The sequence below is a fragment of the Myiozetetes cayanensis genome, unplaced genomic scaffold, assembly GCF_022539395.1.
Source record: "Myiozetetes cayanensis isolate MyiCay16 unplaced genomic scaffold, myiCay2020 scf7, whole genome shotgun sequence".
NCBI classification, from domain to species: domain Eukaryota; kingdom Metazoa; phylum Chordata; class Aves; order Passeriformes; family Tyrannidae; genus Myiozetetes; species Myiozetetes cayanensis.
Genome location: NW_026087964.1, coordinates 2,171,733 through 2,196,500, shown reverse-complemented (window position 1 = coordinate 2,196,500; position 24,768 = coordinate 2,171,733). Strand labels below are relative to the sequence as shown.

General features: G+C 48.5%; 1 protein-coding gene across 1 annotated transcript; it reads right to left on the bottom strand.

The window, feature by feature from the left end:
* Positions 1 to 9,875: 9,875 nt before the first annotated feature.
* On the bottom strand, positions 9,876 to 12,510 carry FOXI3 (forkhead box I3). The gene is made up of 2 exons (XM_050338745.1): positions 11,746 to 12,510; positions 9,876 to 10,465 (listed from the first exon to the last, which is right to left on the bottom strand). The coding sequence occupies exons 1-2, from the start codon at positions 12,446 to 12,448 to the stop codon at positions 9,876 to 9,878; spliced, it is 1,293 nt and encodes a 430-aa protein (XP_050194702.1). The 5' UTR covers positions 12,449 to 12,510.
* Positions 12,511 to 24,768: the final 12,258 nt, after the last annotated feature.

Here is a 24,768-nt window from a genome sequence, read left to right as displayed (position 1 = left end):
GAAAAAAAGAAAAAGAAAAAAGAAAGAAAAAAAAAAGAAAAAAAAGGAAAAGAATGTCCAGAGCTGAAAAGTAAATTTGGCTCTCTACTAACACCCATGGGCCTAATTGGATTTACTGCCTGAGTGCAGGAAAACTTGAAAAGATTATGGGAAGATAAAATAATTTGAGATTAACACATACAGTACATTTCAATACAGGTAGTGGGACAATTAGAAATGTAGTTAAGATTTGGAATAAACTTTGTGTGTCCACCCCTGATTTTTCTACCCCAGCCAGGTGTTGAAAACACAGTGTGAAAGAATGGTTGTGGGGGGTGGTTCTTCCTCTTCTCCATTGAAAACCTTGAGGAGAGGGAAGAAAAACACAGAAGACTCTGTCCCCACTGGGACCTGGAAAGGACAAAGAGAGATTTTCCCTTCACCTCCTTGGAATGATACCATTGGAAACCCTGTACTGGGCAGAAGACAAACCTGCCTGAGTCCTTCCAGTGAAAGACAGCTGGAACAACTCACTGGTTAGGGGAGCCCATGAGGGCTGTTCCTCTTCACTGCTTGGGTGGCATTTAACAATCAGAGCTACTGAATTCTATTTCTCAGTGTCAGTCAGTCAACCTGGGCCCAGCGTGGCTCCCTGTGCTGCTTTCAGAGCAAATGAAGTTGTCTGTACTGTGAATAGCGGGATGCATCCAGGGGAATTTACATCAGAAGAGGGACTTGGCCTCGTTCCTTCAACAATTAGAGAAACACAGTGGTTTTTCTAGGTGTTGGAGCAAAAGAGAAAAGACCTCTTCCATGGGCAGTGAAATGAATGAACGGTTTCTGATGAGTTTGTCTTGCTTAACCCCTCTCTCCCTCCACATGTCCCAAGGTGCAGCAGCATTGTCTAAAGGCCAGGCCTGATGAAGTCCAACTGTTTCTCTGAGGGAGACACTAATTAGGTTCTTGATGACTTTCATCATACTTACAGTAGTGTGGAGAGGGAATTGATCCGACTAAAGCAGATCTGCCCTTCTCCATTTGCAGGAGAGATCTGGGGATCAATTTATCCATTCCTGAAGGAAACCTCAAAAAAAACATCTCTCTTTCAGTTCAAAGGGGAGACAAGGGTGATTAGCTCAGGTGTAGACATCTGACATGTGTGCTGGAAACACTGTAAGTTGGTGAAACCGATCCCACTCTTAGAAGGAGCTGAGGAGTTTTGGTGAGGATCTGACAGCCTCGTGTGTAGGTGGGTAGGGAGGGCAGGATGCAGCTTGCAGGTAAAACACTGGATTGTACGTGTCTGCAGGTGGGTGTCTATAAGTGAGTGAGGTGTCCAAGTCCTGTAAGTAGCAGGGGAAAGAGGCTCTGCACAGTCAGAGGAGCTTAGGGAGTCAGTCACACTTGAATGTCTGACATGAAGTGAGCTGGGGCAATTCCTTTGCTGCAAATAGATATGTTTTCCTAGACTTACTGAATCAACACCTTCCAGTAGCTTAGAATCCAGTTGTGGTGACTTGGCCAGGAAAAGACCACTTCTGAGATCAGTTCAGGAGTCATTCCTTCTCCTGCTTCCAGCACCCTCCTTGTAGAAGCTCTGGGCATCACTTTCTTCTAGTGGAAAACACATTGCCGGTGGCAAGGAGGAAGCAAGCATTCCTGAATCCAAAATATTTCACCAAACCAGAGATCAGAAGCTCATATGTCCACCAAAAACTGGGGGGAAGGAAACTTCCCCCACCCTCAGGACCAAGCAAAGTGGACGCTCTCAGCGCACTGTAGCAGCTATGTGGAGGTGCACAAGTGCAAGCAGCACGTGTTCTGTGGGCAGCAAGGCTGGAGAGAACTCAAACTGGGTGGAATCAGATTGATATCACTCCTGGATGCAAAGATGATTGCACTGGGGGTAGAGAAGGGACCTGAACTGCTGTAATTAGATTATCAGATCTCCAGAGCAGGATTCAGCTCATAATGCATTTTTAACCCTTTCTTCTAAGATTGTGGCATGCAAACTGAACATTGCTACTGCAAAACCTTGGCAGACTTGTAGTGCAGGGAAATGGATCACAAGTTTCTGATCACTGCAGCTCTCAGCTGCTGGTATTATTTCTGGCAGATGTAGCACATTTCCAGTTACCTTGTGGTTAAGAACAGGGCTTACACACTATGAAAATCCCTTGGGAGAGAACCAGTCCCTTGGATGTGCAGATCACTTGTGGGGTTTGGAGGGAGGAAGGTTAAATGCTGCAGGATTTCCTAGGCAGGACAAATGTTCCCCCAGCAGCACCCATGTCTCTGTGTAAAGCCACTATAGATAAGATTTAGGAAAGAAATGCTAGGATCTGTTGTGCTTTCCTGTAACAGCACCAAGGAAGGATGAGTTTGGAACCATGCCAGAGTGTTTCAGGCTGACTCAGCAGGGACGGTTTAGTGATGGAGGCATTTGAAAGCATGGTTTTGACACCTAACTCTGCTACAGCACTGTGTGACCTTTAACAAATCACTTTCCCATGATGTTCCTTGACCCCTTGCAGTAAAACAGGGACAGCAACACTTCCTCGGTCATACTTGTCTATTTGGATTGTCACCTTTCCAGGGCAGGGAATGAGGTTTCACACTGTGACAAGCAGCTGCTGTCTGGAATGAAACAGCATTCAGAGTTATGCTAAATGACTTAACATTCATGACATGCTCATTGCTCTGGTCTTCCCACTGCTCACATCTTCCCTGCCAGGGACAGTGCAAATAAACACTGTCCCTTGTGTATATAATAAACACATTCCCTGATTCCTTGAAGGGTCTCCTTGGTTTTTTGTCAGGTCTCCTTCCCCTGCTGTGCTGCCAAGGATAAGCAGCAAGTGTTGGAGAGGAAGAAGACACTAATTTCTTCTCCACCAAAGTATGACAGCTTTTATTATCTTTTGACAGTGTGTATCCATGTTCAGTCACATACTGCCTCCATTAGCTCACATGGGTTTTACATACAAGCAGGGACGAATTGATCCCTACTTTTCCCATGAGCTGAGAGCTCTGTCTGAAGAGAACTGTTGTTTATTATCACTTCCTAACTTGTGTGAGAGCCACAAACTCATGTTGTCTTCACTGGGATGTATATCTGTTTCCCTGAACTTGAAGATGAGCTCTTCTCCAGTCAAGGGCCCTAATGAAGAAGCTTCACCAGTGCAAGGTCGGAGCATCCCTTCCCAGCTCTCTCATGAGCGTTGCTCTCCTCTTGCACAGCAAAGGTTGTCCATCCTTCTGCCACTCAGACATCTGATGATTTCGATGCAACTGACCAAATAATGATTTGAGCTCACAGTTTCAAAACTGCTTAGGGTGCAGTGGAGCTGCAAATCTCAGTGCACCACAAATCTCAGCTCTTACCATCTCCTGCCACACTGCTCTTCACAAGCAGCTTTTTCTAGGAGAAATTCAGAGCAGCCTGGACATGTAGGAGACAGGATTTTCCTGCAAACCTAAAAGCTTTATACTTCATGAGCAGTTCTTGCAGCAGGAGAGAGAGAATATGCATTACATTTTGATCATGGTGCACTGCTGGAAGGTGTTTACGCAGATCACAGCAGTGTGTGAACAGGAATACAATAAGGAGAGCAAAAAAAGCTCATCAAACCTTCCTGTCCCACCTCAAAGAAATCCCCTGGCTTTCCCCAGAACTGAATGAACTAAAGCAAGGCTGAGTTGCTGCTGCATGGGAGAAGGAAAGGCTATGCAGGAGCTTTCTTCTCCCATGACATGGGATGCTCAGCTATGGATTTGGCCTGTGTCTTTTTTTGAAACCTCCTTGGACTCCTCCTTCTGGTGGCCACGGTACTATTTGTAACCAGATACAAGTCCCCACGTGATAGATGTCCCATATCTGCAGATATCCATGCATTCCTGCCCTTGGGGATGTCTAAAATCTCGACCTAAATTAGGCTTCCTTCAGGCTCCATTGGCATTGCATGGAGAGAAATAGGCACCTGCAGAGAGCAGCTTGTCTGGCCTAACTTAGCCAGTACTTTTTTTAGGGTGACACCCAATGTCCTGAATCACAGAGACCCCCAGGGTGCCTCCATCGCCTCTAAGGTACCTTCTCCTCTGGTCTGCTTGGAACCTATTGCCCAACAACTTGGCTGAATGTCCATTGCCTGGACTAGAAGAACACTTACATGAGTGTAAACGTCATTTACACATACAAGCAACATAATTTGGCCCCATTTGAGTATCATTCCCACTGCTGAAGGAAGCCCAAGCTTGGTTCTGCTCCACATTCACTTTGACTTCCTCAGCTGTTTTGGAGTTGAGGCACCAACCCTGTGTCTTCCAGGATCGCTATTTGTGGTGGTCCTGAAGGGGTAGGTGAGGTGTGGGTTCTGCCACCCTCCAAACCGGCCTGGGAGGAAATTACACAGCTCAGCTCCACGATTTACTTTAATGAGACATAAAATCAGCACCCCTTGAAGGGTCCAAGGCCAGATTAACCATCAGTCCTGACCTGACTTGTCGCTGTTATTGCAAACGTGGATCGGCCGCACGGCGAGAGCTTTGCTTTGTCAATAAATCCCAGACACAATGGACTGCAGGAAAGGGAAAATGATCCCAGGAGCCGGGGAGGATGGGGGAGACAGCTTCCGCTCTCCTACAGCAGCCAATTGCCTGGATCAGGCCTACAATGTTTAATTCACAAACATGCAATCTTGAGCTCCTTTTACGTGTCCCCGGGCGGTCTCATAGACACCACCTGAAGTATATTAGAGCCTGGCTGATTATGGGTCTGCTCCAAAGCCCTCTGAAGTCAGTGGGAGTCTTTCCCCTGACTTCACTATGTTTGGGGCAGGCCCTGGATGAATATCCCTCAGGTTAGACAGTTTAATCATCCATTCAGCAGTACACAAAGCAGATCACATACACTTTTAGCCTGCATTGTATGGTGTTATGAAACGAGAAGATTATTTGATATGATTCAGAGATAGCTCCAGTATAAGGTAAAAAAAAAAAAATAACAGCTTTGATGTTCGACATTACACTTCAGTTATTCCTTGAGGGGCATATTCTCGTCACCTTACCCAGGTGAATATTGCTCTTGGTAATTTGGTCAAAAACATTCCAACAACCTTCTTTTTAATAGAAAATGTTGGGGGGTGAGGGGGAGCAGGGGTGGAAATTCAGCTTGACGGAGATTTGTGATGAAAAGAGAGAAAAATAAAAGGTCAATTCATGTTTTCTTTCTTTTGACAATCAGGAAAAGAAAAAGAATAAAAATTAGTTTTGAACAGATTTTCTAACAGGACAATGAAACTTGTCTTTTTTTTTCTTTCTTTTTTTTTTTTTTTCAGAGAGAAACAACGATTTCCCAACAATTGCAGTCTCCATGTGACACAGTTATTTCTAGCTGAGGTATCAACCATCCATGTACTATCAACAGGCCTGATTCTCATCTTGACCTTCTTGGGTCAAGCTATGAAATGAGTCTTTGTCCCTCTTATTTTATTTCCTATAAGAACAAGACTGACAGGAGCACCTTCCATGAACAAGGTGGGTAAAATTTAGGTACATCTCACCCCAAAGCAGGCCTTGTGGGGCCTTATTGCAAGAAGCCTGATGAAGATTTTTCTATCATCTCTAGATATACAAAGAGGGCAAGGGCAGGATGCCTGTAGTTTCCTTGAACACTGGTGTATCATTTGAATTATTCCTAGAGATTTCAGGAAAAAAATCGCCCTCAATCAGTACTAAAAAAAAAGAAAAGCAAAAAAAAAAAATCAATAAAACCTTCTGTACATGCACAACACGCTGTGGCCAAATTCCACGGACTTTGTGAGCGACAGGGCAAATCAAAGCCTCCTCCTTCAGAGGAGAGGCAAACCACAATCCACGGCCAGTGGCAGTAATTGAAGCCCCATTTCTAAGAGAGTTGGCGGGGGATGAAACCCAGCGCGGGTGGCTGTGTTCTGCCTCTCGAATCCCCTCCCACCACCTCGCAATACCCTCGGTGCTGCTGGGGGTGGGGGGTTTAACTCTCCTGGCACGAAGAGTTTCCTTTGTTGATGGGAGCCGGGTCTCCTCTAGGGGACTGGGCTGATCCAGCTGTACTGGCAAAGCCTTTGTACTGCGGAGCAGCTCAAGTGCAGACCTGCAGTGGGTGCCTGCCCGAACCTCTGCTGGCAGGTCGATAAGGCCAGCGCCGAGCAAAGTTAAACGACCCCGCGCTGGAGGAGTGCCACACGTAGGAGCCAGCGAGCACCTGTGTTACTGATCCAGCGCATCCCTTGAAATGCCTCTGGACTGCAACTCTTTTCAAGCAGGGAATGCTCTTCCTTAGGAGTTGTGTGTGCTGGAAGGGCCACGGTCCCTGTTTGGGGGTGTTTCAGCGCAGGGCACGGGTACCAGGCAGCTGTGCTCGCAGTCATCAGCACAACCACGGTTTCACATGGAGCACCACAGTCCTGCCCAGATGGGGTAGCATCTCTGGATGCCTAGAAAGATTGGAGAAACCAAGCAAAGATGAGCCTTCCTGAGATGCTCGGCGTTAGTGGGCTCCCAGCTAACCCGTGTGAGATCACTGCTCCCCTAGAGCCTGTTAAATTCTGTGAAGAACATATTTTACAGGGTGATTCCAAAGGCTGCCAGAGCAGAGACGATGAAGGCCTGAAGTTTGCAGCCTCTCCCTAAGGGAAGGACAATTCTCAGATGACTTCCCTAGGAGCAGGCTATGCCTTAGGCTTCTGGGCCATTACCTGACCCAGCCTGAGAAGAGGCTCATTGTCATGGAGAACTGCCCATCCCAGGCATGGCCTTGGCATTTAGAGGGTAGTGGGAGCTCTCGGAGTGGGACAGCAGGCTAATTGCCTTTGTCTTTCACCTCCTTCAATGGGGCAATCTCAGTAAATCCCTAAGCCCATGACAAAAGCCCTGCTACTTTTAAGTGCCTTTCATTAAACTCAATCCTCTTGCCCTCCCTCTCCCAAGATTTGCTAAAAAAAAAAAGAGTCTCTTTTAATGACAAAAGGAAACCTAAAAGGCTGCCATTAGCTCGTTCACTTGGCTCCTCTCTGCAGACTAGGTGTCTATTTGCTGAAATCTACTCTGGAGTGTCCCTTGGGCAGGTCCTTTACCCTGAGCACACCAGGGGTGGTTCCTCAGCAGGGGGGATCACAGCCCCTGGTTCCAGCTAAGGGTGTACTTTCCCTGGAGGGAGCGGGATTTGGTGCTAATGGCTGGACCAGTGCGCTGGAGACAGTCAGATCTGACAAGACCTCCCTGGAGCCCACCACCATCCCTCAGGAGTGGGGCTGGAGCACTGTGGTGGGTGAATCCTTCCCTGACTCTGCTCTGGCAGGTTCTGGCTATGCCACCACCAACCCATGTGGCACAAGGTCCGTTGAGCCACAAGGATACTTGCTGAGAACATTCTGCCAGGTGCAGGCCACAGAGCAACACAAACTTGCCAGATTCGGGATCCTCAGGAGCAAACATTATGGATAATGCCTGCAGAAACATACAGCTGATGGAAGTGGCAAAGGGTAAATGCTGAAACAAATCTGGGTGGGAGAAACATGAGCTGGACACATATGAGTGTCCCATGTTGGTCCAGTGCTTACTGAAGGTCTGATAGGAGGCTGGCAGAGCAGGGAAGGGGTGAAATCACTTAAGATATGTGAGTATGCAGTTCCTGGGCTTACTTAAGGACTGGCTCTAAATCTTTTGTAGGTATAGGGAATCCCTCCATCGCTTTTAGACCAAACTCAGCAGTCCAAAATCCAAATAAAGCTATTCCGCACCTGGTGGGATTGAACTCAAGCAGAACAAGACTGACCACCTTGTCTTTTTTCCTAGTGGTAATCTGCCCTTTCTCTCCCATTACCACTACCACTGCATCACCTGAGACAAAATTAAAATCAAGAGGAATTACCCCTAAAGCCAGGAAGATGGTATCTGTGCTGGGAGGGTGTGAGGGAGGGGGAGACCAGGCAGGAGTTGCCACCCACCCACTGGTCTCAGCGATTGCACAAGTGGCGGTCGGCCGGTGCTGGGGCAAGTACTTGGTCCCGATCCCAAACACATGGAAGTCATCTGATGTTTCATCATGGCTTCATTATGAAGAGTTGGTCTTGCATCACTGCCCTGTATGTTATGCAGGTAGCCAGTGAAGAGGTGCTGCCAACTATTTTGTTTTCTGAATAGCCTGCAGGGATGGCCTTACATCACGGCAGATGCTTGAATGTTAAACAGCTGCAATTTCATGCTTAACTTCATTATTGATGCTGCATTCCTCATGAAGACACTTATATTTATGCTCTAACCACACACAGCCCCCAACAAACAGCTTATGCAAAACGGCAAGAATTAGGGGTTGATTGTTTAGCATAATGGCTACTTGAGGATGGATTCTCCTTTCCCAGCAGCGGGGAACCAGGCAGGATTCTCTGAAGTGCTGCCTGGCCCGCTAGCTGACTGGTCCCACCTCCTCAGTAGCTGACTGGTCCCACCTCCTCACTAGCCCACAGTGTAAGCAGGTGCAATCCCATTAGAAAAACTGATTTGCAAAACGGACTGAGCCAACAGCCAAGCTCAGACCTCGCACCTCCTGCTAGCTGGCACCACGCTGGCAACCAGCCCCGCTGCTTTTACTTTTGCAAGCTTTTATTTTCTTTTTTACCAAACCGGGCTGAAAAAGGGCAGTTGCAATCCAGAACGTTGACAAAAACAAACAAACAAAAAAGCCAAGAGTGCCCACTCTGCACAGAGAGACTCCAAGAGGCTGCAGAACGGCTCAGATGTGTCTCCTGATCTGATATACCAGATCAGATATTTTTCTGTTTTACTGCGCAGATGAAATTGTTCATAAACCTTTGCACCTTTTATCCCAAACCACGTGAAAGAAAAACCTGTCTCCCACAGAGTTTTAAAATACCTCAAACATACTGAGGAACAACCAGGCCAATATCTAACAAGTGTTAACATTTTATTCCCAACAGCTGTTCAGCCTGAAAAGTTTCATTAATACACTAACGAACAAAAACAAAACCAACAAAAAATTCAAAACAAATAAAACAACAACAAAAAAATAAAGAAGGGGAAACGAAGTAAAATAAACTTTAACAAAGTTTAAAACACATTATAAATAAGTACAGCTCCAGAGCATAATTTACAAATATAAAACCACATAGAAACGTATGTACAGAAGAGTTACATTACGTACAAATGTATAAAAATACCCCAGTGTTTATTCTTGTGCTAAAGCTGCATGGCTAGAGTTATCTTTGGTACTAAGCTCAGGGAAAAGGGTTGTTTTACAAGACACGGCCCTGCTGCACAATATGCCACGCACAGGAAGACCCTCCATGAGTCAGAGAAGGTTTTGGGTGGGTTGTTTACCCAGAGTATCCCCCCGTGCATTGCATATTGCAGGAGCAGGGCAGAAGCAAGGGCTTACAGAGGCAACTGCTGGCAGAAGAGTTTTTTTAATACATTGTACAAGGCACTTCATAAGAAATCTCTTCATTTTCTTTTTCCTGTTCTCTTCTAAGACTCACTGGATGTCTACACTTGGCTCTTGCCGATACCGCTTTATGGTTATAGCTTTTAAACTTCTTGTTCTACATTCGGGATTAGAAACCTCTGAAAACATTAACTGAGTCCACGCCTGCAGAATTTAGATGGCAAACCACCTAAACCACCTAACATCTTCCAGGATGGGGAAAAGACTTTGCATCTGCCTTCTGCTGGTGTTTAAGGGGTCTTCTTATTTTGAAAGGTGAGAAGATCCGTCTTCCTGGGAGAACTCCTGGGAAGTGTCCACATTGAAATGCTGTTCGCAATAAGCGTATGGTCCTCTGTGCTGCTAGGTACACCTGCAACTCCCATTCCCTTTGCAGCCCGACTGCCCCAGCACCCTACACCTCGGTTCCATCCCGCGTGTAGATGAGGCTGTTCACCGTGAAGTTGTAGTAGTGGTTGTACTGGGCTCCCTGGCTGCTGCTGCTGGGATGGAAGGAGCTGTAGTAGGCGGGGGAAGGTCCCGCAACCCGCTGCAGCTGGTCTGGTGAAGGCACCTCCTGAGAAGAGCTGCTGGAAGGGGTGAAAGTGCCACTGCTCAGCTGTCCAGCAGAGAAGTTCCTGTGATGCAGGTCACTGCTGAGACCCCCCGTCAGCCGGCTGCCTCCGCTGCTCAGGGAGCTCATGCCGCTGAAGAAGGTGCTGAGGCAGCTGGGGGTGGATGAAATGATACCGGAGGGAGAGGAGCTTTTTGGATGGTCCCTGGCAGAAGGTGAGGGGTCCAGCTCTGGGGGTGGGCTGTTTCCACATGGTTTGCCCGTGGCTGGGATGGGTCGCTCTTCCTCGGCCTTCAGGCCCCCCAGGGAGGAGGCCGCCGATGCGGTGGCGGGGGCGTTGGGCTCAGAGCGCCGCTTGCGCTTGCGACGGAAGTTCCCGTTGTCAAACATCTTCTCACAGTTGGGATCTAAGGTCCAGTAGTTTCCCTTCCCTGGTGGAAAACAGGAGACACAAGAGAGAAAGTCAGCTTCTGTGACAGCGAGCCCCACTGCTGACAGATAAGCAGCACCCATGTCTTGCCCAACTGGCACAGACCCCACATCTCTCCTACACCTGTTTGCTCATCTCTGTTATCAATTCAGTGTGTGGATCCAAAACCTGTCTCCAGGACATCACCACCTCCATCCCTCCAATGCTCCAGTGAACCTTAAGGCCACATGGAGGACCATAAACCTCCAGGGGGAATCTGTACCTCTACCTCAGACTTGGCTAAAGAAAACAAGAAGTGGGGCTCCCCTGCCTCACAAGAGCTGGGGCACTTGCTGCCATCTCAGCAGTGAGTGACAAGGCAGTGTCCCTGCCATGGCTCGTCTCAGAAGGGCTGATGGAAAGCCGGGCTGACACACTCTGGCACTCCGAGGGGACAGCAGGACAGCAGCACTGAGCTGTGGGGGCGCAGACAAGCTGCCCCACGCACAAGACTTGGTGTGAGGTGCTGCGGTGGCATCAGCTGTCCCCACACGCCTCCTGCCCACGGCCGGGATGGGCGCAGTGACCCCACAAGGTCCCGAGCGGGTCCCACCCGGCCCGTCCCCGCCCCGCCGGGCCGGACCAGCGCTGTCCGGGCGCGCCCCCGCCCACTCCCGGGCACCGGCTGTGCCCCGGGGCCGGGCCGGACAGCGGCGGGCAGGGAGGGGAGCCGTGAATCACGGCCCAGGGAGCCGGGCCTTGCACAACCCGAGCTGCTCGGGGAGGGGGCGAGGGCTGTGAACAGCCGGCCCCGGCCTACACCTCCCGCGGGGCAGCTCCGAGCCGGGCTGAGGCGAAGGGGGACGGTCACCTCACGGTGCCCGGGTGAGGGGACGGGGGAGCCCGGTCTCCTCCTTGGCGGCCCCAATGGTACGAGGGAATGCGGTCTCATCACGATGCCCAGCCCCGGGAGACAAGGGAGCACGGGATCCTCAAAGTGCCCGACGAGAAGGGACGGAGGAGCGCGGTCTCCTCTCAGCTCCGGGCTCCGACGGGACGGGGGAGCCCCATCTCCTTACAGTGCCCGGCTTGAGGAGACTGTGGAGTCCGGTCTCCTCTCAGCGCCCGGCCCCGAGGGTACGGGGGAGAGCGATCTCCTCACTGCGCCCGACTAGCGGGGACAAGGGACCCGCCGGCCACGGGGACCACTGCCACCCCCTCTGTTCACGGCGGTGCCGGCGCCTCCTGCGCTCCCTGCCCCCGCTACCCCCGCCAGCCCTCCCGTCCGGCGCGGGACCTCACCGGGGTCGTCCTCGTCGCGGGGCACCTTTCGGAAGCAGTCGTTGAGGCTGAGGTTGTGGCGGATGCTGTTCTGCCACCCGGCCTTGCTGCGCTTGTAGAAGGGGAAGTTCTCGGCCACGTACTGGTAGATGTGGCTGAGCGTGAGCTTCCTCTCGGGCGCGCTCTGGATGGCCATGGCGATCAGCGCCGAGTACGAGTAGGGCGGCCGCACCAGCTTCAGCAGCTCCTCCTGGCTGGCCAGGCTCAGCCAGCTCAGCTCCGCGCCGCCCGTCGAAGGCGACCCGGGGGCCGGGGGCGAGCCGACGAGCTGCCCGCCCCGGGAGCAGCCGTACGAGGCGGGCGGCAGGAAGGGCGCGGCGGCGGCGGCGGCGGCGGCGCCGGGCGGGCCCTGCAGGTAGGGCGCGGGGCTGTTCATGCCCCACAGGTACCCGGCGTTGGCGGGCGCCCCGTAGTCCCCCAGCGCGTACCCGCCCGCCCGCTGCCCCGACGAGGCGGCGGCGGCGGCAGCGGCGGCGGCGGCCGCGGCGGCGGCAGCGGCGGCGCCGGGTGGGTGCAGGCTGGACTGGGGGTAGACGCTGAAGTTCTCGCTGCAGTACACCGCCATGTCGGGGGCTTCCTGCGCGCTGCGGGGCTGCGGGGGCGCGGGGGCGGCCGCCGGCGCCGAGGCTCTGGGCTGCGCCTGCTGCAACTCACCGGCGCTCATAATCCCTGGCCATGCAGGGCGGCCGGCGCTCCCCCCCCCACAGCTCCCGTCCTTCTCCCGGCGACAACCCCCCCGGTGGCCCCAGACCAAAAAACTCCCGGGGGGCTGCGGCGCGGCGCCCTTATAGGCGCTGCCGTGCGCCCGGACTCCCCGCCCGGGGACGGGGCCGGGGCTGGGCGGGCGGGCGGCGGCGCGCAGGGAGCAGCCAGTAGCGCTGCTTGGCGGCGGGGAGGGGGGCAAGGCCGGGCCCCGAGAGCCGCGATGGGGGAGGGACCGGCGGGGGAGCTGCGGGAGGCGCCAGGGATTTGGCTCCCGGCAGCGCGGGGGCAGCATCCCCTAGCCGGACCCACCCCCCAGGCTGTGATCGTTCCCCCCCTCACTCCAAGTCCTGGGGGTCTCCCCGCTCTGCCCGGCCGACCCCCGCTTCTTCCGCCCCCTCTACGAGCTGCCCCGGCGCTCAGGGATGCGATCCCCCTTTCCCACGGATGCGATGGTCCCCGATCCCTTCGGCCCCGACGCTGAGGTCGGAGGGGGGTGAGCATCGCTGCGGTTCCCACGACGGGAGCGCGAAGGGTGAAATTCGCTTAAGTTCTGTTCCCGAGTTGTAACTTTACTGCCCGTCTCTCAGCAGCCGGGACCGAGATCTCAGTTCATAAGCTTTGGATAAGGAATTGGTTTGGATAAGGAATTGCCCGAAATTAAACAAACAAACAGCACCGGCGTGTTCGCTCGCACCGCGGGCGGAACGGGCTGGCGGGCACAGGGAGAGATTTAGTGAATAAAGGTTGATTTTCACCTTAGTGCTCAGGGCAGCCTTAGCTACAGCGCATCCCTTTGCAGAGAAGAAGCTATCGGTGTTCATAACAATCCCGACACCCGAGATATATAAGAGGACCAGCTCTGGCAAATCCTCTGGTCCGGGGCAAAGCATCCGTGTAACAACAAAAATACTCAGTGGTGCGGGAGGATTTAGCGAGTCTTTGTGGTCTTTTACCAGATACATGAGATGTGCATCTCCTCCCCGTGTCTTAAATGGGGTTGTTATTCTGTTTTCTGCTGGTAAAAATGCCTAAAAATGCCCTTTCCAGGTACATATGCGAAGTGTTTTCTGCAAGCACCGGACATAAGGATTTGGAGGGAGAGAGGAGCTTTGGGGAAAAGTTTTTGCGTTTTATGTCTTCAATAAAATAGTTGTAAACGCACTTGTAAATCAGTGAAGCTGAATCGGGGCAGCTTTCACGGGCTGCCTCCAATCCCAAATTTTCATCCCTTGTGTGATCTAAGCAGCGATATAATAGCTGAAGGATTTTCAACTTCGTATTTCGTTTTAAAACAAGTGAACAAAAATTTTGGATACAGAGAATCACCTAAAAGTGATTGAGTTAAAGAACTACGATTTGGGGTTTTCTCCCTTCATCATAAGGGAGTTGGTTTTGTTGTTGTTGTTGTTGTTGTTTTCTCCCTTTTTTTAATTAGTTTTTTTTGTTTCTTTGGGGTTTTTTTTTGTTTTGTTCTGTGTTTTCTTTTTTTTTTTCCTTTCTTTTTTTCTGCTGTTATTTTGTTTCTGTCACTGTTGCGTTTGCTGATATTATTTTGCATCCCGTTTGTATTTGGATAGGCAGAACGGCAGAAGAAAAGTTTACATCACGTTTTGCAAGGTGCCTTTTCCCCTTTCAAGCTTCCTTGCCTTTACCATTTATAACAGTTCCGCATCTCTTTAGAGCAGGGTCGCACTGGAAAATACTGGTTTGAAGTCTGACCGGACAACAGGCATCTAAACCAAGCAGTTTATGGGGAAATCACAGCTAGAAAGGACATTTATAGGACAAGAAAGATTTTTAAAAAGCAACTTCCTTCTGTGTTTGAAAAGTTAAGCCGAAAATGTTATTCTCTAAAATTGCAACAAATCTGTGTTCATCCGTTTGGTCAAAACCCCCGCGATCGTCGCAGGAGGAAGAGGAGCAGTCAGTGGTATCGCCGTATCGCTCGAAATTGAGGTTTTTGCTCCAGGGACTTGATGTTTTTGGGCAAGGGCAGAGCCATCTAGAGGGATAGCCCGGCTATGGCGAGGCAGGAAAGGCAGTTTCCCTCACAGGCATGGTGTGCTGCCTTCGAGTTTTCCTTAGTTGATTTCTCTGCTTCCAACAAAGGAAACGGGGGAGAAAAATAATGCTGAATTAGCTCTAATAAAAGTACGTGTCCTCAGAAAACTCCAGCTTGCTTTACCAAATAGTAAGGAATGTGAAACAAAAATAGCTTCAGAAAGGTTATTACATAGCTGGGATGGCACGGATATGCAAACCAACACTTAATTTAAAGAGCGGGGAGAATAAAGCTTTGATGGTGTGACGGCTGTAAAAACATTTAATTTTCTTAATGCATTTATCCTTCAAGTAGCGTGCAGTGTTGCCTCGAAACATCGTCAGCTCTCAGTACAGACCTGTTGCTGTTCCCTTCTGCCAAGGCACGAGGAGAGCACGAAGAGATCCAGCGCTCTGCCTCTGTGCTTTCTAAATGCTGCTTTTTTTTTCCAGAGAGCTCTGGGAGACCTTTGCCTTGCAGAAACTCACCGGGTAGCTGGCAAAAGATGCTGGAACACTAAACTGAAATGGGTTTCAAGGTAAGAGTCTGAGGTTACTGTCCATCACTGGGAGCAGGTTTGGGGCTGGGTTTTGGCAGAGCTGTGAAATGACTCTGTTATTACTGAGTGCCTGGGACGTTTTTTAGCGTTGGCACTGAGTGTGGGGCAGTGAGGTCTGCTGGGTAGGGGAGCCCGTGGCACCTCAGAGTGGGGCTGAGCCATAGCCCCAGCCAGCTGCAATTAAGTGCAAACCTCTCCAGCCAGCTGCCTTGGAAAGCGTTTCAAGACTTCCCAAGGAATAATGCTGCAGGAGAGCAAAGTCCTCCCCATCCCTTGCCTTGTGCTCTCCACACTGTTCTCTTTGACGTTGCACTTGTCCTTGTTGTGAGCCTGTCAAGCGCTTTTCCCCCTGCTAGGAAGACACTGTCTTTGCCTCTAAGGCCTAACTCCTCTCTGAACATGTAGGTACAGGCTTAACTTTCCTGTTGTGAATCTCAGGCGTGTGCAGCTGAACACAGAAACCCGAAAATGCTTCAGACCTGAGCACCCAGCCTCGCAGTGGGAACCGATACCTGCACCCAGCTGGGTCTCTCTCCATTTCCTGAGGATGGTCTTGGTACAGGGTATGTGTTGGAGGATCAGGACATACTAGCCCATCTTGGCTGATGTTGCCATTATTGGGAGGATAGAGAAACCAGGATCCCTTCAATGGCTCTGAATTGCTGCAGTGAAGCAGGAACCACAGGTTTGTTTTGTTTTGGCTGCATCTGCAATATAAGTCTCACTTTTTCCCCAGGGCTGGCAAGAAGCAAGGCAGCAACTCTATGGCCCATATACAACCTGCACATGAAGCATTCTTATATATCTTTCTCCAAAGTGGCCAGTGAAATTGGGATTGAGTTCTTGATCCTCAGGGACAAGATGGGAAAATTATCTTTTCTCTTGCCAGTACTGTGGCTCCACCCTCAAGAACAGTAAGGAATTGACTAAGAGCAGCTCAAGTTAAATTTAAGATCTGGTATCACTCCCTTACTTACAGCCAAGCATATTCCTCCCTATACTTAGTGTTTAACACCTATTAATGTGCTATAAGAATGCCTCTTTTTTTTATCAACCTCTGATTTGTCCTGCAAATGGCTAACAGAGGATATCTGATGGTGTGCAATAGAGGTTTCACTGCCATGCATTTGGGAAGGGTGTTCTGTGTATGTGTATACAGGTTGAAGTCATTTTTATCCCTTACCTAAGGAGAGTAATGTATCTTCCTCCCTCCCTATATCTAGTCATCTATTGGACCGAAGTTCTGGCGATTAAATTTTGCCAACTTACCTTATGATAAGATCAGAGGTTTTCAAATCTTTCTTGATTTTTCAGACCCTACAACATTTCCTGGGGAGGTGTCCTCATTCCACGATGTTCAGGCTACCGACAACAGGCTTGGTGTGGTTTCGTTTCGAGTTCATGGTCTCTGTAAAACACTGCAGGCTGCAGACTGAGGGTGAGCGTTTTGGAATAGCACATATTTTCCCAGTGTGTTTATGTGCTGCTGAGTGTGATGGAGCTCCTGGACCCGGCCACAAGGCAAGGAATAAATCACAGTTCATCGCAAGCTGTAGTTAAGTCCAACTCTTTAGGCTTCTGGGAGCGAACACCATCGCTGAAAGAAGCTGTTCTGTGTCCACTCCTCGCTGCTCTTTATGGCTTCTGTGCTCACACAAGTGTTTCTGTCGCTGTAGACTGGGCCACTAATCCGGTTTGAGAGGAACACCCTCTTCCCAATCCTATTTTTAAATTTCTTTCCCCTTTTTTACCCCCTCAGGTTGGTTTTAGCCTGGGCCTCCCTAGCCCCTTCCTGAGTGAGAGCTTGTTAGTGACTGATTAGCCGAAGTTTTGATAAAAGCTTCATTGTTTGTAACCTCTGTAAATTACCCGGGGCTGTGCTCCTAATAAAAGTGGGATTAAATAGACACCTTGGGAGTGAGGCAGTTGCAAGTGGGAATTTCAGAGTTTTGAGGGACAGAAGGATGTGGCCAGGCTTCAGCAACTCTGTGCATCAGATGTGATTTTACCAAAACTGGGAAAAAAGCCCGACTTCTGGGGGAAAAAGGAACCTGGTGGGAGATAGAAGGAAATCAGCTGTTAGTGGGTGGATTACACACATGCTCCAGGGCTTTGGTAAGGCGTTTGCAGAAGCTCTCAGTGCCCTGCATTCCTCTGTCCTCTCCTCGGGCTTAAGATTCACAAAAAGTATTTTAAAATCCCCACTCTGATCCCGTGAAATTAATCCTTCCTCGTTTTATTTTTGCAACAGTAAAAAAGTCCACCTGACAAGGAGGTGTGCCTGGTTTGGTACTGCTGGATGGTGATTTATCTGGGAGGGTTGTTAAGCAGGGGGCTTCTTCCCTCTTGCCTAAAGGAAGAAGCTGACCTGGGTTGAAATAAATCACCTTCTTGCTTTTTACATGGTTTTTTTTATGTGTAATGGGATATTTCCAATGGAGCTTGGTGCTCTGGGCTGGTTTCTCTAAAGTGGTTACTCCTATAGGAGAAGGTAAAGGCCAATATCTTTTGGTCTCAATTCATCCAAATAAGCCACTCTGAAATGAATAATGGAAACAGAAAAACATAAATTTATGGTCAGCTAAGGAGAAAATAATTGAAACTATTAGTAGATAAAGACAGTAGCTGTCATCACCACAACCACAAGGAAACGGAGGAGTATTAAATTGGCATTTCTTTTCCATGTTTGGCTGGGGGAGACAAATCAGATAGTGTATTAGTATCAGGTACTGATGGAAGAGCATTTTGGGCTCCATTAATAACTAGGAATTATGTTAAATAGCAACCACATAGATGAAATATTTTATGATCAGCCAGTCCCGGTAGTTCACAGCCAAGAGTTTCAGAGCTCTTTGAACCAGTATCGTGTGGGCCATTAATGCTGGCTTTTCATTTTGGGACACTGGGAAGGGTTTAGAGGACTAAGAAAGCCAATATTGGCTTGAAAAGATTGGGCAAGTGATTGGGTGGTGCTAGGAGTCTCAGCCTGTCACTGCTGAAGGCAAGAAATAGTGGGCACATCACTTGATTAATGAATTCTTAGAGGAAGGCAATGAAATGGATGCCAATGAGTGTGTACACAGAAAATAGACCTTGTCAAATTATTTTGCTGTTGTCCTCCAGGAAGAGGGAGTGACTCTTGATGTAACTGTTTTCTGAAAGTATTTGATTAGTGCCATCTTGGAGGTGGATTTTTACAAAATGGGATGAAATCCCCATGGCGCAAATTAAGTGGATCTAACTGCTTCAACAGAGATCTTGAAGTGCCACTGTGAAAAACAAATCCTTAACTCTCTTTTCAGGGAAATTTTGTGGCAATTGTCTCATTATTCTCCTTCTGTCATCAATTTGGAGGGAAGATAAAGAGTCATTGTCTACCAAATGTTTAGGAGCCTAAAACTGGGGCTGTGGAGTGTTAAATAATTAAAAGACAGTTCACTGACACTGTGAGCTACCTCTGAATGAGGTCAGAGAGCAAAGGGTTGGGGTATCTTTTGATATGGAGAAGCACAAGGATACATTTTTAAAAAAATCTGAGATTGAAGAGGTGATGGAGTCTGTCTCAGAAATTAATAATTTTTTAAACGTTTTTGTAGTTCTTGTGAATTGTCAGCTGTTCCTTGTTGTGTTCTTCGGGTGAATGAAGCATAGAAATAAGGAATTATAATAATTTCGTATTGATGCTGTATGAAATTATAATGGCACATGTAAAATAATGAGTAGCAGGGTAAAGTTACAGGGATGAAATTGTTTATTTTTCAGGCAAATAAAAGAGCTATATCAAATAAAACTGGTAGGAACCATGTTTGTGAGCAGATACCACTGTACACAGCATGCAGCTATGCCTTGAAGCTTCTCAAGGAACTCTCTTTAATTAATTACAGGAAAGGGGTATTATGGGTGACTTGTTTGCAGTCTATAAATATCTATGCAAGGGCTGAAGCATGAGGATAAAGGACAAAGTCAGAAGAGGACTCAGTGGCCAGAACTGAAGCAGGGCAGATAGAAGGGGCTCAGTTCAGCTGTGCACACAGGGATAACTGTCCACAGTGATCTCCCATCTTCCTATTTTCCTACCAGCAGTCCTGGTCCAGACTCAGGTTTTCTTCAGTTGCTTTGCTGTCTTTGCATTGTGATTAATTTTGCCCAGTACAGACAAGTTCAGTGATATTTCTGTCCAGGGTTTATTGCCCAGTCTGGCAGGTGGTTCTGGAAATTTAAATACTGCTGTGATGCCTAAATTAGAATTGCCCTCTCTTGGAAGTGTGGCTCTTATGAGAAGGGCTGAGCACCTTTTTCATCTCCTAAGCCAAAACTCCACTCATGGGAAGTACTCAAAAGATGCAGAGCAACAGGTGCTGAGACCCACAGGGCCACGTCAGCTATAAAGTCTATTGGAAAGAAACATTTTGAGTCCGTTCACTCTTCTTGGCCACGTAGGTGCTATCTGACACCTGTGGCTTGGTGTCTGATGAGGGGAAGTGGTTCAGCAGAAGGATTGCTGCTAGTGGAAGCTTTTAGCCAGTAGAAACAGGAATCTGAGATCACTCTGGGTAAAATCTCACTGCTAATGAGCCAGTTGGAGAGGTACCAGCATAACAGTGTATGCATTTGAAAATCAGGTGGACAGACAAGGGAGCGATGCTGTGTGGGAAAACCTTGTTTTGAGGCACTGATGCAAAACACAAGAGAGACATCAGCAGGAATCAGAGTTGTAAAAAGAAAACCCTGGTAAACTCAAGGTTTGCCACCTTACAGAAATCAGTCTTCCCACTCAGGGCTGTGGGACAGGTTTCCTAAGGCTTATAGAGGTATGGGCTCCTCAACCAGATGAAGAGGAAGAATTTCCTTGATTTCTTTGAAGAGTTTCAGGTGATATTGCTGCCAATCAAGGCATGCCTAAGCCATACCTTGGGAGTGAACCATTCATGTGCCCAGTGACTGATATTTGTGACTGACTGGCACATGTCAAACACTGGCAGAGACAATACTAACCAGGAGCAGATCTGGTGAGTGCCTGCAGGCTTTTGTGAGGCTCTACAGACTCTACATAAGCAAAAAGAAGTGCAACTGCAAAATTAATAGGCCACAGAGCTGAAAATCTCTGACATTCTCCACCTGGGCAGAGCTAAGCAGAATGCATAGGTGGAAGCACATACCCTGAGCAGGCATACACAAGGCAAAAGTGAAAACAGCAAGGGCAGTCAAGAAGAACTGGTTTAAAAGAAGGCAGCAATAAAACATTCTCGTGGAAGTCCAAATCAAGATGGTCTTTTTGTATTAAACATTCAGGAAGAAGAACTAGTGTATTCTCTTCAACATTAATGTTGAGTAGAGCTTCCTGCTTTCAGAGAGGGGCAGGCTGAAGAGATGGGTGAAATATTACCAGAGTTTTTACAGATCACTGATCAAGAGATTAAGAGATTCTCAGTGTTTGGGAGATTATAACGCTTCAGAAGCAGATTGACAAGAATAATCTTGCTAGCAGAGGTGCAAAGAAGGCTGAGAGAATTGGAATTGTTCAGCCTGGAGAAAAGAAGGCTCTGAGGTGACCTTGTTGTGGCTTTTCAGTACCTAAAGGGAGCCCACAAGAAGGCTGGAGAGGGACTTTTTACAAGGGCATGTAGTGACAGGACAAGAGTTTAAACTGAAATCCACAGGCTTAGATTGGATATCAGGACTAAATCCTTTACTGTGAGTGTGGTGATGCACAGGCACAGGTTGCCCAGAGAAGTTGTGGATGCCCCATCCCTGGAATTGTTCAAGTCCAGGTGGGACTGGGCTTTGACCAACCTGGTCTAGTGGAAGATGTCCCTGCCCATGGTGTAGTGGGGTTGAAACTGGGTGATATTTGAGGTCCCTTCCAACCCAAACCATTCTATAATTCTGTGAAAGTTCAGGAGATTGAAGAAAACTGAGGGGTTGAGAATGGATCGATGGGACTGTAGCACGGATCACTGACTCAAAACTGGAAACTGTATGTTATCAGGAAAGAAAAGATCCCTTAGACAAGGAAAAGTGTTCCTATTGAGTGAATTCCTACAAGGGACCTTCCAAATTCTGTGTGTTTCCTGATAACCAAGCAAATTCCTCTCTGTGTTCCTTGCTGGAGGATTCAGAAGGTAGATTCAGTTTCTACAAAGTAAGAGGGACACTACAGCAAAACCAGAGGCAGGTCACTGGCGAGTTCAGAGATATCAAGAAGTGCTTCAGTTCTTCAGTTGCACAATTTCAAGAAGTCATTTGACCCAGTGTGTTGCAAGAGGTGTGTGGAGTGTCCCAGGGCTATATGATATGTGTAAGAAGCTGCTGCAAAACATTATGAAGAGGTGAGGTCAGCAGTCCTGGTCAAGAACAAGCTGAACAACTGGTTCAACGCAGTGACTGGTAGCAGACAGGGTGACTTGATAATTCACAGTAACTTCTGGAGCTGCCTGTAGAAGGTGAAGGATGGAGCTACAGCCACCAAAGACTTTGGGCAAAGTCAGAAGACCAAAAACCTGAGGATGATCACATGTTCAGTGGTGGTTCCCGCTCATCAGATGTGCCAAGTCAGGTTGCTGCATCCCATGATGAATGATGCAGATCAGACACTGGTGTGAGCCAGACAAAGACCAGGAGGAAAGGGAGAAAGGAAGAGTACTACACAGACAGGTAGCAGCCAGGTGAACAAGATGGACAGCCCCATTTATCTGAGAAATTTTACCACACAGGTCAGCAGCACATCCCTCACAGAGATCTGAAATAGGATGTAGCTGGCACATGTAGATGCAGATCAACTTCAGTAGGTCATGAAAAGACACAGACAAATGATGGAAGCAAAAATCACGCTATTCAGTATGTTCCTGTCCTTGCTTTGTGTGCAAAGAAATGAATGGTCAGGAAGGCAAAACAAAACAAAACAAAAAAACCCCACAACTGGTCTTTGCAATGAAATGTCACAGATTGTGAGAGGATGTCAGAACTGGGACAGTCAGCAGGAGGATGTGCAAAAGGCATGAGGAAGCTCTGACTGCTGGCTGGCTGGCTGGCTGGATAGTCACATTCAAGGTACCCTGCTCTTTATTCTGGTAAAGGGAAGAGGATTAAGATCCAGATGTTAGGAGAAATGAGCATATTGCTTTTCATTTTGATTTCTTTTCGTTGTTGTTTTACATTTTTCTCAGCAGAGGTGTGGACCCTTAGGTACTGCGTTGACACCTGTAAGCAGCTACTCCTTCGTATTCCCTCATAGACCCTTTGGGTCTGCAGTCTGTGGATCGAAGGGGTGGAAGACATAAGAAAAGGAGCCTTTATTTGTTGAACACAGTGGAGCACCTGAAAGTGGCTTGTAAGTGTGCCCTATGGTCATTAGTCCATGGGAAAAAAAATAAAGGGCAAAACTCTCTGAAAATGGAGGTGGCAAAGACTGGGAGGGAAAAGGGTAGATTTATGCATGCAGCAGTTCCAGTTCATCCTCGAGCAATGAAGCCTCTTTGAGTTTCCAAACATGGGACCTATGCCACCAGATCACCCTAATGGGCCAGGCAGGCAGAACCCTGACAGACAGCAACCAGCACCAAGCATGCAGAAGAAGAGGCAAAATCCAGCTCAAATTTCCACACTCTCCCCTTGACGTGTGATGTGGCTCTTTACAAGTCAGGAGATTTCTGTGGAGTGGTGAAATCACACTGCATAGTCCCAAAGTTTTGGATGGGATCCCTACAAAAAAAAAAAAAAATGTTCAGTATGAAGAGAACCAGATGATTTAATCTGGGTTGTAGGAAGGGGTGAGTGAGATAGAGGTGATTGAGCAGCATCAAAGGGTGACAATCAATTTGAATTTCCCCAGAAGTGATGTTGATGCCTGTGTTGCTTCTCCCTGTGCTTTTTCTTTAATTAAATACCAAATGTTCCATTAGTAGTTGGAATAACATGCTGTTCTTGGGGAAAAGAAAACCCGAGTAATCCCTTTATCTGCTAAAATAGATGATTTCTAGTAGATTAAACAATGGCCTTTCAACTACCAGAGCATAGTTCAGGCCATAATTGAAGTCCTCTCCTTGGCCTCTCCTCGGTCCCTCGCAGCCAGCAGTCCGTGGAGCCCCATCATCAGAGATAACCTCAGTGACTCTTGTCTGCAGTGAGTGTTCCTCCAGATGAGGAGATTAGTCGGAGATAAAGCATATTACCTGAAAATAATAAGTGATTATGGTCCCGAACTGTCTCTCCACATTCATTTCATGCTGGTTAACCCTTGCAAAACTGGCTGCTGGTTGGGTTTAGGTCTTTGAAGAGGAGGGAGGGCGAAGGAAGCTTTCCAGTGGCTGAGTGGGAAAGAAGAAATCCCACCTTTTGTCATCTGTTTCATTGTCTGGGTGGGGATTTCTGGGAATGGCAGGAGGCACTGGGCTCATTGCGTTGCTGCACCCCACAGTCCGTGGAGGAGCTGGAGCTGTGCCTTGTGGTGTCCTTATGGGGTTCCATCACCCTCTGCCTCCCCGTGCTGGTCATCTTGAAGCTGTGGGGTCTTAAAATTCTCTTGCAAGGCATCTTCCATTTACCTGATAACAGCGTAGAAAAACACTGGGTGCCCAGTACACACACACTGGCTGCGTTTCCACTGCTGCGTTGGACAGGACCCTGTCGTGGGCTCAGCTGTGACCTGCAGTAGTCCATGCTGTTAAATTATTAGTGTGGACCAGCCATATTTTGGGATTCACAGTACTCTCCCATCCCCAGGCACGGCTCAGAGAATCTGAACTTCTCAGTGGGCAGCTTCCATGGGGCCAGTCTGTTACTGGCAGTGCTGGCTGGGCTGTGTGGGTGTGAGCTCAGGGCCAAAGAACAGCCCCTGGTATTTTTTCCAGCATGGATGTAGCTAGCCTGACTTGACAATGCAAAAACCATTTATAGCTGCTGCATTCATTCATCAACAAGACGTCCAGAGAAATACAAAACCCTTTTAAGTTTTTTATAGCAAATTTTCAACATGTTTAGAAGGAAAAAATTACCACATTGTGGTTTTCTAGAAATTCAAGTTGGTTGCCTAGGTGGGATGGAGAGAAGAACGTAAAAGAAAAAAGCTGAAGAAATGCCTTGAAATCTGCTTGTGGGGCTCTCTGTTGCTGTCACTGCTGGGAGCGAGTTCCTGTGCTGCAGAAAGCAAGTGTCCTGGTGGGAAGATATTTTTCCTTGGTTTCTCAAGGAAATATTACAAATATTACAGGTGAAGTCCTGGCCCTGCTCAAGCCACTGGGAGTTTTGTTAACCATTTCATCAGGACCACTGCTGTTTCATTCATAAAAGGCTTCTTCCCGGCTCCTGTGCCATTACAGCATCCTCTGTCTGTCATCAGGCTGGTCTCTGTGAGTGAGGGGCGAGCAGGTTCATCCTTCTTCCTCTGAAAGCTTCATCAGCCGCTCCCTTGAAAACTGTAAATAAAGGCCGCTGGGGATAGCTTTTCTGCTTGACCCCTCACCTGAAATGAAAATAAAGGTGACTGAATTTCATCCTGACGCGGAGCTCCTTCCCAGGCCGGTTCTTTCCCGTGGCTGTTGACAGTTACCTGCCAAAGCCCCACGGTTACCTTTGATTTTGCCGTAATGACACCTCCATGCTTAGGATGGCTCTGGGACTGTAATCCTCTCTGCAGCCTTTAACCAATTTGTGGGGTAACCTGAGACCAGGCTCTCTCCCC

What these genes read in the sequence shown, in the direction of transcription:
- FOXI3 (XM_050338745.1), bottom strand. Translation starts at nt 12,448, where the DNA reads ATGAGCGCCGGTGAGTTGCAGCAGGCGCAGCCCAGAGCCTCGGCGCCG. An exon ending in CCGCGACGAGGACGACCCCG is followed by an intron (nt 10,466 to 11,745) that starts GTGAGGTCCCGC and finishes GTTTTCCACCAG; the next exon opens with GGAAGGGAAACTACTGGACC.